This window comes from Dictyostelium discoideum, assembly GCF_000004695.1.
Source record: "Dictyostelium discoideum AX4 chromosome 1 chromosome, whole genome shotgun sequence".
Taxonomy (NCBI): domain Eukaryota; phylum Evosea; class Eumycetozoa; order Dictyosteliales; family Dictyosteliaceae; genus Dictyostelium; species Dictyostelium discoideum.
Window position 1 is genome coordinate 4,666,981 of NC_007087.3, and position 13,439 is coordinate 4,680,419.

At 22.0% G+C, this 13,439-nt stretch overlaps 5 protein-coding genes across 5 annotated transcripts in view; 2 read left to right on the top strand and 3 right to left on the bottom strand.

Moving 5' to 3' along the window:
• Window positions 1–203: 203 nt before the first annotated feature.
• On the top strand, window positions 204–1,873 carry DDB_G0270338 (histone deacetylase family protein; the record flags this gene model as incomplete). The annotated part of the gene is made up of 4 exons (XM_641627.1): window positions 204–448; window positions 637–1,141; window positions 1,220–1,693; window positions 1,829–1,873. 4 exons carry the CDS (start codon window positions 204–206, stop codon window positions 1,871–1,873), a joined length of 1,269 nt encoding a protein of 422 aa, XP_646719.1.
• Window positions 1,874–3,341: 1,468 nt separating this feature from the next.
• On the top strand, window positions 3,342–4,473 carry rapC (Ras GTPase; the record flags this gene model as incomplete). The annotated part of the gene is made up of 2 exons (XM_641629.1): window positions 3,342–3,434; window positions 3,730–4,473. 2 exons carry the CDS (start codon window positions 3,342–3,344, stop codon window positions 4,471–4,473), a joined length of 837 nt encoding a protein of 278 aa, XP_646721.1.
• Window positions 4,474–4,974: 501 nt separating this feature from the next.
• DDB_G0270342 (hypothetical protein) lies at window positions 4,975–6,848 on the bottom strand (the record flags this gene model as incomplete). Its single annotated transcript, XM_641630.1, has 3 exons — window positions 4,975–6,009; window positions 6,087–6,694; window positions 6,797–6,848. 3 exons carry the CDS (start codon window positions 6,846–6,848, stop codon window positions 4,975–4,977), a joined length of 1,695 nt encoding a protein of 564 aa, XP_646722.1.
• A 301-nt stretch (window positions 6,849–7,149) lies between these two features.
• Window positions 7,150–11,874, bottom strand: DDB_G0270344 (hypothetical protein; the record flags this gene model as incomplete). Its single annotated transcript, XM_641631.1, has 2 exons — window positions 7,150–11,035; window positions 11,117–11,874. 2 exons carry the CDS (start codon window positions 11,872–11,874, stop codon window positions 7,150–7,152), a joined length of 4,644 nt encoding a protein of 1,547 aa, XP_646723.1.
• A 1,477-nt stretch (window positions 11,875–13,351) lies between these two features.
• mybW (myb domain-containing protein) overlaps window positions 13,352–13,439 on the bottom strand; it is a gene marked incomplete at both ends in the record, with an annotated part of 2,081 nt that continues 1,993 nt past the window's right edge. Inside the window, one exon of the mRNA XM_641632.1 lies at window positions 13,352–13,439. This exon is cut by the window's right edge and continues 289 nt beyond it. Coding sequence (XP_646724.1) covers window positions 13,352–13,439 — 88 coding nt within the window.

A 13,439-nucleotide genomic window follows, 5' to 3' on the forward strand; every position in this document is an offset into this window, starting at 1 on the left:
GAAAAAAAGTATCAACTTTATAAACCATTAAAGATTGTTTCTCATCTTCATCATTCTTCATTCATAATTGTGGTCATTATTGGTATCATAAATAGAATTAATTTTAGTTTAATATAATTTCGTAAAAATACACATAAAATATAAAAATACATTAAACAATAATCATTCTTCATTCATCATTCATCATTATCATTTTTTAAAATATGGAATATAATACAATTTTAAACAATACAAGTAAAACAAGAGTATGTTATTTCTTTGATCAAGATGTTGGTAATTACTTTTATGGTCCTTATCATCCAATGAAACCTCATCGTTTATGTTTAACAAATAATTTAGTTTTAAACTATGGTTTACATAAGAAAATGCATCTTTACAAAGCTAGACCTGCTGATGCTGAAGATATGTTGAAATTTCATTCTGAAGATTATGTTGATTTTTTAGAAAGGTATTTATAATAACTATTATAATAATTATCATTATTTATTTTAATTCTAATTGTAATTTAATTTATATTTACTTTATATGTAATAATAAAAATAAATTACAAATTCAATTCAATTCAAAAAAAAAATATAATAATAATAATAATAATAATAATAATAATAATAAAAAAAAAAAAATAATAAAAAAAAGAGTTACACCAGAAAATATTAATGAATGGAAAGATGTTAAAAGGTTTCATATTGGAGAGGATTGTCCAGTATTTCCAGGATTGTATGATTATTGTTCAATTTATTCAGGTGGATCAATTGAAGGAGCGTTAAAATTAAATCATAGGATGTATGATATTGCAATTAATTGGAGTGGTGGATTACATCATGCAAGAAAGGATGAAGCATCTGGTTTCTGTTATGTAAATGATATAGTATTGGCAATTTTAGAACTTTTGAAATTTCATGCACGTGTACTCTACATTGATATCGATGTTCATCATGGCGATGGTGTTCAAGAGGCATTCTATCTAACTGATAGAGTTATGACTGTAAGTTTTCATAAATTTGGTGGTGATTTCTTTCCTGGTACTGGTGATATCGATGAAATTGGTGCTAAAACTGGTAAACTCTATTCTGTAAATGTACCATTAGCTGATGGTATTGATGATAAAAACTATTTAAATATTTTTAAACCTGTAATTCAAGTAAGTAATTAATAAATAATAATAATCAAGTTCAATAAAAATACTAATAATAATAATAATAATAATGATTAATAAAAGGGAGTAATGGATTATTATAGGCCATCAGTTATAGTATTACAATGTGGAGCAGATTCATTAAGATTTGATAGATTAGGTTGTTTTAATTTAACAATTAAAGGTCATGCAGAATGTGTTAGATTTGTAAAGAGTTTTAATATACCAACCTTGGTATTGGGTGGTGGTGGCTATACAGTTAGAAATGTAGCAAGATGTTGGACTTATGAAACATCAGTTTGTGTAGACACTGAAGTTAATAATGAACTACCATACAATGATTACATTCAATTCTATAGTCCCGATTTTCAATTGATACCTGATTACACTGGTTTACCATTTAAATATGAAAATGCAAACACCAAGTCTTATTTAGAATCTCTCAGAATTAAAATTTTAGAAAATTTAAGAATTTTACAATGGGCACCAAGTGTTCAAATACAAGATGTTCCACCTGATATAATGCCAATTGATTTTGATAGAGATGAAGATTCAAAAGTAAGTTGGAGAAAAAAAAAAAAAAAAAAAAAAAAAAAAAATTATTATTATTATTATAAAAAAAAAAATATCCAGGGTTGCTAATAGATTTTTTTATTTTTTTTATTTTTTTATTTATTTATTTATAAAAATTAGGAAAATATGGATAAAAGAAAGAAAAAGCATAATGATTTTAGTTGACACCCAAAAGCAAAGAATGAAAGAACGAAAAGAATGGGAAAAAAAAAAAAAAAAAAAAAAAAAAAAAATCAAGACCACAATCAAAAGATTTGTTGTTCTACTTTGCCAAATGATGTTTTTTTTTATTTTTATTTTATTTTTTTTTTTTAGAAATTTTGACTTTAATAAAGATTAAAAAAAAAAAAAAAATTGCAAAGATACTGTTGTAAATACTGCTACCCAAAAAATTCGTTTTTTTTTTTTTACTTTTAAAATTTTATTCCCATTTGCTGAAACCTTTTGGTTTTAAACGAAAGACACAACGAGATCAACACAATCACGGTTTTTATTTTTACTCTAATTTTTATTTTTATTTTTTTTTATTTTCATTTTTTTTTTTTTTTTTTTATCGTCTGGGATGATTGGGCGAATTTTTATTTTTAACTACAACACGAGAAATTTTTTTTTTTTTTTTAAATAATTTCAAGGAAGTGGTGGAAAATTAAATTTGATTGGGTCATTTTTTATTCTATTTTTAAAATTTTTAATCACACCATTAATTAAATTTTAAATTAATTAATTAATTAAAAAACCGTTTACCCAGGTAATTTTTACTAATTTCTGTTTTTGCACAAAACACAGAAAAAAACGTCAAAACATAAATTTTAGAAACAACTTGTTGACGTTTTTAATATTAAATTTTTTAACTGAAAAAAAAAAAGTGTTATAATTCCATTTTAATAGCATTCATTGTATTGATTATTATAATAAGGGAATCAATCACCAAAAAATATCCAAAAAATAAAAAAAAATAAATAAAAAAAAATAAAAAAAAAAAATTAAATCCTAAAATTGTGGCGATTGTTTTATTTTTTTTCATTTTTTTTTTTTTTTTTTTTTTTTTTTTTTTTTTTTTTTTTTTTTTGGATGATGGGCAATCGTGAGAAGAATCTAAAAAAAAACTTTTTTCCCACCCAATAAAAATCTTTTTATCGTTTTTGTGAACCAATGAGCTATCAGTTTTTTACTTGAAAATGGATTTTTTTTTTCTTTTTTTTTTAATTTTGAGTTATTTTTTCAGTCGAATCATTTGATGATTTTTTTTTTTCACTTTTTTTTTTTTTTTTCAATTTTGATTAAAAATCAAAAATCAATTATCATAATCCATTTTTTATTAAATTATTATAATTTTATTAAATTTTTTTTTGTTTGTCCCAATATCAAAAAAAAAAAAAAAATTAAAAAATAAAAAATAAAAAATAAAATTAAATATTGGTAATAACACCTTAAACACAATAATTTGTAAAATAAAATAAAAGATAAATAAATAAAATTTTAAATAAATAAAAAAATAAATAATTAAATTATTAAATAAATAAAATAAAATAAAATAAAATAAAATAAATTAAAATAAAATAAAATAAAATAAAATAAAATAAAAACAAAAATAAATAAAATATATAAATTTAATAAAATAAAATAAATAAAAATGCAAACCTATAAAGTAGTTGTTTTGGGCGCAAGTGGTACTGGTAAGACTTCATTAACTGTTAGATTTGTCAATGGTGATTTCGTTGAGACAGTATGTATAATTAAATAATCCACAATATTATAATTTTTTTTTTTTTTTTTCATTCTTGCTTTCCTAAAAAAAAAAAAAAAAAATAAAAATAAAAATAAAAATAAAAAAAAAAAAAAAAAAAAAAAAAAAAAAAAAATTAATAATAATAATAATAATAATAATAATAATAATAATAATAATATAATAATAATAATAAAATCTAACCGTCATCTTTATAATTTTATTTTTATTTTTATTTTTATTTTTTTTTTTTATTTATTTTTTTAATTTATTTTTTCCTTATTTATTTTTTTAGTATGATCCAACAATTGAAGATTTATATAGAAAAGTAATTGAAACTAATAAAGGTGAACATATTATGTTAGAAATTATGGATACATCTGGTACAGAAAGATATTTGGCAATGAGAGATTTATATATAAGAAATGCCCAAGCTTTTGTATTGGTTTATTCAATTACATCACGTGTTAGTTTATTAGAACTTGAAAATATTAAAAATTATATTTGCCAAGTTAAAGATAGACCAATTTCACAAATTCCAATGGTTGTTTTGGGTAATAAATGTGATTTAGAAGATACACGTGTTGTTTTTCCAGAAGAAGTTGAAGCATTGACTAAAAAGTGGGGTATTGAAGATTTCTTGGAAACATCAGCCAAAATAGATATGAACATCCAAAGTGCCTATGATTGTCTAACACTTCAATTAATGTCAAAACAATCATTTTTAAATGGATCATCCAATGGAAAAGATAAAAAAGATAAAAAAGAAAAGAAAACTCATAAAAAAGATTCTGGCTCCAATAACTCTTCAATTAATAGTAGTAGCTCCTCTTTATCAGTTTCTGGTGGTTCAAATTTAAGTATCAGTAGTAGTTGTAGTTCAAGTTCATTTTCTAATCTAAGTAACTCTACAAGTTCCACTAGTGTAAACAATTTAAATCAATCACAAACCAATGCTCCAATTAGAACTAAATCTAAAAGATCCTTAAAATCTGCCAAGGTTGACAAAAATCCAAAAGGAAAATGTTTAATCATGTAAATAGTTTAAACCCAAAAAAAAAAAAACACAAAAAAACCACAAATCAAATTATTTAATTTCTCGTCTCTTCCTGTATTTTACTCTTTATCCGTTGTAAAAAAAAAAATAACCAAAGTAGAACTTCATACGCCATCCCATTCAAACATCATTGCCAAGTGTTGGGTAAACTCAGAGGGAAATCATTTGATCTTTAATATATCAAAAAAAAAAAAAAAGAATTCAAATGATTAATGGTACCTTCTTTAGAAACCAAATCTCGGATTATTCCTTTACATCATATATATTATTGTATTGGATTTAATTTATAATTATTTATATTTATTTATTAATTTGGAATTTCCAAAAAAAAAAAAAAAAAAAAAAAAATTAAATTTAATTATATATAATAATTAAATTTATATTTAAAATTTATAAAAATACAAAAATAAATAATTTTTTATAGTATTGTTAAAAGAATAAAGTTTTAAAATTTGGTTTTTTATTTATTTTTGTTTTTAATTATTAATAAAATAATATTAATCTTTCAGGTTCACAATTATTATAAAATTCTTTTGATATACAAGTGTATGAATTTGTTAATTGATAACAGTAATAATGAGGTGGGCAAGAATCATGACTACATTTTGCAAGGTCAATAGGTGGTATTGTTCCAGTGGAACCTGTTGTTGGGGTTGTTGTTGTTCCTGTTGCTCCTGATGTCGAAATTGATGTTGAAATTGTTGGTATTCCCGTTGTTGAAGTTGATGAAGCAGTGGTTAATATACCAGTTGTTGAGGTTGTTGAAGCAGTGGTTAATAAACCAGTTGTTGAAGTTGTTGAAGTTATGAAACCAGTTGTAGTAACAATGCCAATCGTTGAAGCTGTTACACCAGTGGTAGTTACAAAACCAATTGTTGAAATTGATAAATCAGTTGTTGATACAGGACCAATTGTAGATATAGAAATGCCAGTGGTTGTAACTATACCAGTGGTTGAAATATCAACAGAGCTTGAATCAACTTCACAAACTGAACATTGACCATCAAAACATACAGATGTTGGACAATCTGGTTCTAAATTTGCACAATCAATTGGAATTGTTAAACAAAGATCACCAGAACAATACTTTGGATAACATAAATCTTCAGTGAAACAAGTTGTAGAGTTACATTGACAATTTGGAATCATTTCATGTGAACAACCTAATAAATCATCACAGGTGTCAATAGTACATGCATTAAGGTCATCACAAATTGTTTTATTTTCAATTGTACAACCAAAACCTTCTAAACAAACTGGTACTGTACAAAAAGTTTCACTACCCGGACAAATTCTTGGTATATCTCTAACACAATTACCACAAATTTCTTTTGGTTCAACACATTGTGTTGGGTCATCAACACATGGAGCACTTAAATCTAAACCATTACAAACGCCACCATCATCAACCCAACTACAAAAGAAATTACCTGATGCCATTATTGTTAATGGTGTTGATTCTGGATCAACATCAATTGATCTAACACATGAATAAAGATCAATGGGATAAACATAATTCTAATATTTGAATTGATTTTAATTTTAGTATTTTTTTTTTTTTTTTTTTTTTTTTTTAAATTATTTTTAAAACTTACTTCATCATTGTAAACAACACCATCAATTGTATTTGGATAGAAATTAACTGAGCCTGAAAATCCATTTGATTGACCAGCTTGATCAGCTATTAAAGTATTATTGAAGAAAACCCAAATTTCACCCATAATTGAAAAACGGAAAAAGTCATTATATTCATCGAGTGGAATATATGAGAGATGAAGCTCAAAACAATGATACTGATTGAATCGATCACTTGCATACTCAGGGAATAGATTAGGGTCACCAAATCCAACACCATCAGTTGGTGCAAATGGTCCACCACCACCTATTATATTAAAATTATCCCAAAGATCTAGATCTAATTGATAACTTAAAAAATAATTTGAACAAAGATCATCACTATTGAACCATTTATTAAAGGATTGTTCATCATTTACAATTAAAACTCCTTGATCATCAACGACAGGATTTTCGCCACAACAATATTTTGGTCTTTTATCATCTCCCAAGGTTGGTTGCATAATACCAGTTACAAGATCATCACTTAATCGGATTCCAAAATCTGGATTACGATCAGGTTTAAAATTTCTTATTATTAATTGTTGAGGTATTGGTCTTAATCTACCATCATCATCACTAGATTGACCTATAAAATTATTTTTTTTATTAAAAAAAAATTATTATAAAAATTAATAAACTTTGTTAGTTTTTTATATTTTTATATTTTTATTTTTTTATTTATTTTTACCAAAAACATAGTTTATTAAAATAATAATAAATATTAATATTATTAATTTCATATTATTGATTTGGGAGTATATTGAATGATCCTAATATTTTTTAATTTTTTACTATTTTATATTCAAAAAAATAAATCAACAAAAAAAAAAAAAATATTAATAAATAAATAAAAAAAAAAAAAAGTAATAAAATTGTATGTTTACAAATTAAAAAAATAACCACACTTTGAAAAAAAAATATATAAAATGTGGGAGGTGTGGTAAATAATTATTTTACAAATAGAAACATCATTTCCATTCTACAAAAATTTAATTTTATTATCCAAAGCCATTGCAATATTTATTAATATTATAAATCTTTTTAATAGTTATCAAACTCTTCTATTAAAGAAATAATTTTTGATAAAATTTTATAATTATTAATATTAATATTAATATTATTATTATTATAATTATTTTTAATAATTGAATTAATTATGGTTAGTTGATCTTCATCATCTAAAAATAAAAATTGGAATAGTAGATCACCATCCAACATATTCTTTGAGAAAGATAATTCAGACCTATAGAGTTGATGATCATTATTTAACAATGGTCTAGTATTATTTGATTTTTTTAAAATTTGTTGAATATTATTAAGTATACGATATTCCCTTTTACTTAATTTACCAAACACAATTACACTTCCTAATAATGAACAAGTTATAATTTTATTTTTATTTGATAGTGGTGATTTTAATTGATATAATTTCATACATGTTTCTTTTAAACTAAATTGTACTACAGGATCAAGAATAACTGGCATAAAATTATTTACAATCGGTGGTACAATATCTTCACCATCTTGTTGCTGTTGTTGTTGTTGTTGTAATGGTAATAATTTATGTTTTTGGTTCAAGTTTAAAATTTTAAAATTACCATACTTATCAACAGTTGCAATTAAATTATTATTATTATTATTATTATTTTTATTATTATCAAAAGATAAAAATAAAGCATCTGTTATATATTTTGATTTATCAGAAGCAATTACATTGAAAATATCATTTTCATCTTGTTCTTCCATTTCTTCCATTTCTTCATTATTGTTATTATTATTATTATTTATAGTCCAACTATAAATATCAGAACCATTTAATTCAGTAGCTAAAAATATTTTATTTGTTGATTGATTAAATTTTGAAATTGTTATTGGATGAGGTGTTAAGATTTGAGAGTTTTGAGTGTCTTCTAAATTAATTTGTCTACCACTATTGTAATCAATTAATAGATTACCACCAGTTGTAAAAACCATATATTTTTCATTTGAAATTAGTAATACTGATGAGATTTGATCTGGAATTAATTTGGTTTTTTCTAATGTTAATGAAACATCTTCACTACCACCACTACTACTACTACCACTACCACCATTACCATTTAATTGAACAGAATAAAATAAAATTGTACTTTGATTAATAAAATCAGTACCATAAACTATAATTAAATTCTTTTGTGACCAATATTTAATTGAATGTCCAAATTTAATATTTAAATTATTTTTTGTTGAATAAATTTCTTTATAAAAATTATTATTATTATTATTATTATTATTATTATTATTATTATTAGATTCTGAAGCAGAAGTTAATAACCAAATATTTGTATCACCTAATACAACGATAATATTATACTTTTCAATGAATAATATTCTATTTGGATTTTGTTTACTTCTACTATTATTATTGTTGTTATTATTATTATTTGTGATTGAATTATCAATTTTTCTAATACTAATTCTTTTTGAGAAATCAATTGAAACTAAAGAGAAACCAAGATCAGGATTAATAAATATAAATTCTAATTTTGAACTACCATTTATAATATCAAGTGATGATTGTAATTCTAATTGAATTTGTTGTTCTGATTGTAATTGTAATTGTGGTTGTGGTTGTGATTGTGATTGTGAGTCACTTGAATTTAAAGATTGAGAATTTGGTATTGAATGAAAAGGTATTCTATTAAATAAAGAAGCACCACTAACCATTTGATCATCTTTATAAGAGATTTTAATCATTGTTAAATGATTTTTTATACTTGTTAAATAGTATGGTAAATTAGTTAAAATGATTGCACCATGATTCATCACTGGTATAATTGAAATTGGTGAATTTGAAATAGTCTTTGAATATAAATTACTAGAGAATTCAATCACTTTCTTCTTTTGGTGATGATGATGATCATCATCATGATCATCATCATGATCATCATCATTATTTAATTTTAAATTAAAATTTAAATCCCATTTTAAAAGTTTACCATCTCTTAAACCACATAATAATTTAAATTTAATTTTATTATCATTTTTTGATTGTTGTTGTAATGGTTGTTGATTTAAAATACTTAATAAAATTGAATGTGGTATTGCACTTAATTCAGTTCCAACTTGTTCTTCTCCTTCTTGTTGTTGATTAATTTTACTTGATGATGATGATGATGATGATAATGAAAATAATAATTTATTTAATTTAAAATCTAATAATATTATATCCATTGAATAATTACCAATACAACATGTATTGAATAAATGATCATTATCAAAATCTATTACTTTACTATGATCAAAATGTGGTAATGATATACAAGAGATTTCATAATCCAATGATATATCATTGATTGGTGTGAATTTGAAATTTGATGAATCATAATCATTATCTTGAATTGTGAATGATAATAATTTATTTGGTTTTGAAATTGAAACTAATAATAGATTATCTCTTGAACATGAGTTAGTGATAACACTACCCTCCATTGTATTCCATCTAATGGTATTCTTTGTAACATTATATTTACAATTATATAATATTATTGATTTTGGTGTCACTTGTAAAAATGTACCATTTGAAGTTCTACAACAATAGATTGTTGGTTGATTGGTTAAGAAATTTAAATTATCAGGTTCACCACTACCACCACCACCACCACTACCACCACCACCATCAACTTGTGAAATTAAAGTTGACTCAACTAAACCAATTATAATGTATGGATTAAAACACCAAACATTTGTTGGAATACCATTTAATTTATTATCACCTAGAATATTTGTTGGTATTGAATTTTCAATGACTTTGACAGAACCAAAACTATTTGAACCACCACAAACACTATAAATCTTTGTTGAAAACTTTTGTTTATGAACATCGAAATCAATTATACCACCATGATTATCAAATGTTTCTATCATTTCCACTGATTGATTATTACTTTTAAAATCAAATTTAAATATACCACCATCTGATAAATCACCAAGTATAAAGAAATAATCATCTTTTAAATTTATAATTGATTGAATTGGATTAAATTTAAAATCGAATCTTTTTGCAAATTCATTTGATGATGATGATGATGATGAAGAATTACCACCACTACCATTACTAAATTTGATAATTTCAGAATATTTGAAATTAACATTATAAATTGAACCTCTTTCATTACCAATAATTAAATTAATATTGGATTCTGATGATAAATACCAACTCCAACCAGTAAATAATTGATTATTACCTAATACTTTATAACCATCTTCATCATAAACATCATCATCACAAACATCATCATCATCATCATCACCGTCATCATCATGGTCTATAATTTGTTCCTTTCCAACATTTACAATTTTTAAAATTTCAAAATTTGAATTTGAAAGTATAATTTGATTTGAATCATTTGAAAATAAAAGGAAATAATGATGAAAATTAAAATTTGAAAGTTGATCATCCAATTTATTTGGTAATGTTATTATTTCATAATTAAATGTTGAATTAATTATTGATGATGGTATAATAATCTTTTCAATTTTATGTGTTGAAAAATTAAATTTATATTTTGTTAAAATCGTTGATATCGTTGTATTTGTATATGCTTTATTATTATTATTATTATTATTATTATTATTATTATTATTATTATTATTATTATTATTATTATTATTATTAATATTATTAATATTATAATTATAATTATAATAATTTTTATGATTTTTATCAATTTTACTAACTACAATTATATATAAATGATCACAAGTTGAATAATATAAATCCTCTTTATCATATGTAAAATTGAATGAATAAACATCACCAATTACATCAATTTCAATTTGTTTTGAAATTATTGAAAATGGATCATTAATATCACCGTCATCATTACTATTTACTAAAAATATTGATAATTTCTTTTTTAATGCACATACACCTATAACTCTATTACTAAAATAAATAAATTAATATAAAATAATAATAATAATAATAATAATAATAAAAAGATTGTAATATATGTATTATACATACCATGGTGAAATTTGAATTTTTTCACCTAAATATTTAAAACTATAACCTGGTGGTGATATTTTAAAGTGTTGAACAAATAAAAATTGTTTTTTTAAATTTGACCATGATAAAACTGATAAATAACCAGAATCTGATGTTAAGATTAAAAAATCTTTTTTTTTAAAATTTTTATCAAAATATTTTAATTCTTCTGCATTTCTTTTAAGATTATGTTGTGATTGTGATTGTGATTGTAGTTGTGATTGTGATTGTGGTTGTGGTTGTGGTTGTGGTTGTTGGTATGAATTAGTATTATATGAATAAAATTGTGATAAATTTTGTGATGATGATGATTGTTGTGAATCTGATAATGAATTTGATTGTTGTTGTTGTTGCTTTTGTTGCTGCTTTTGTTGTTGATTCAATTTTAAATAATTTGTAATTGAATTTAAAGGTAATGTTAAAACTTTAATATCTTTTACAATTGAGAATATAGGTTGATGATTAATAGATTCTAATGATTGAGAAGATGTAAAATATTCTAATATCTCTAAACAGTTATCTTTAATGAAAACCAATTCCCTTTGTTTCAATTCTTCATTATCATTTATTGAATTCCTAAAATTACCACCTACACAATGTGTGATTATACTTGGATTTGAAACTGTCTTTGAATAGAAAAAAACATCTTCCACTTCTTCTTCTTCTTCTTCTTCTTCTTCCTCTTCCTCTTCTTTTCCCATTAAGATTGATGAAAATATATCATAGTCATTTTTCATCTCGTTTTCTTTTTTTTTTTTTTAAAAGGTTGGTTTTCTATAGTAACCCTGTTTTTTTTTTTTTTTAGTTTTTTAGTTTTTTAGTTTTTTAATTAATTAAAAAATGAATTTAAAAAAAAAAAAAAAATAATGACGAAAATGTGAATTTAAAAAAAAAAAAAAAATAATTTCAGGGGGAAAATTTTTTTTTTTTATTTTATTTTTATTTTATTTTATTTTTTATTTTTTTTTTTTTTAACAATGATTTAATTTTTAATATTAATTTAGTATAAAAAAAAGAACACTCCCAAAGATACCCCAATGATATAAAAATATAAATAAAAATGAATGTAATCATTTTTTTTTTTTTTTTAAAATTTTTATAAATAAGATTTTCTTTTTTTTTTTTTTTTTTTTTTTTTTCATTTCTGAATAAATATATTATTAATTATTTATTAATAAAATTTTTTTTTATTTTTTTTAATCTAAAAATAAAAATTTAATTTTAGGGCTTTTATTATAATAAAATAATACCCTTTTACCATTTTCTTATTTTGGATATTTCCAGATTTGGCAATTTTCTTTTAGGTTTTTAGATTTTACTTAAAATAGTAAAAATTTCTTTTTTCTTTATTTCAAATAATTTAAAATTGAAAAATGGTCGAGTATAAATAGAGTAAACTTTGAAAAAAAAAAAAAAAAAAAAATAATCATTCAAGCAAATATAAAAAAAAAAAAAAGTAAATCTAACTCTAACAATTAAAAAGAATTAGATAAAAAGTTGATTGTTTGTTTAAAATAAAATAAAAAAAATGGTAAAGCAATAAAAAAAAAAAAATAATGAAAAAAAAAAAAAAAAAAAAAAAATAATTACCATTTTTATTCTACCTTTAATAGTATTATTTTTTTATTTATAAAGTAGTTTTTTTCCCAAATAAAAAGGGTTTACATTCAGTTATAATCTAAATAATAATAATAATTTTTGAATCAATACCAATCAAATGATAGAGAAAGGAAAGATTTATCTATGCACTTTATCATAAAAAAAAGGTTGATGATCATCATATAAATATTTTATTTCTAAAGTAATAAAATGAATCAATACTAATCAAATGTCAGAGAAAGGAAGGATTTATCTATGCACTGAGGCATTTTGAAAAGATGATATCATTTATAAAAGAAAAAAAAAAAAATTATAAAACAAAAAATTAAAAATAAAATAAAAAAAAAAAGGTTTAAAAAAAATAAATATATATTTATTTTAATTAATATAAAATAAACTATTTCCTTTTATTCTATTATTAATAAAAAATTCAAATTATACAAATGATTTGTTATTATCATTTTCATAAAATTAAAACTGATCAACAATTGTAAGTTGGTCCCTACCATTTTATATTTAAAAAAAAAAAAAAAAAAAAAAAAAAAAAAAAAAATTGATTTGATTGTGGTGATAATATTATTTAAATTAAATTATTTATTAGATTTAAATTGATTATTAAATAATCTCATCATCATCATCACCATTTTTACTATTATCACCACCAAAATAATAATCATCTTCACCATCTTCATCGACATCTCGA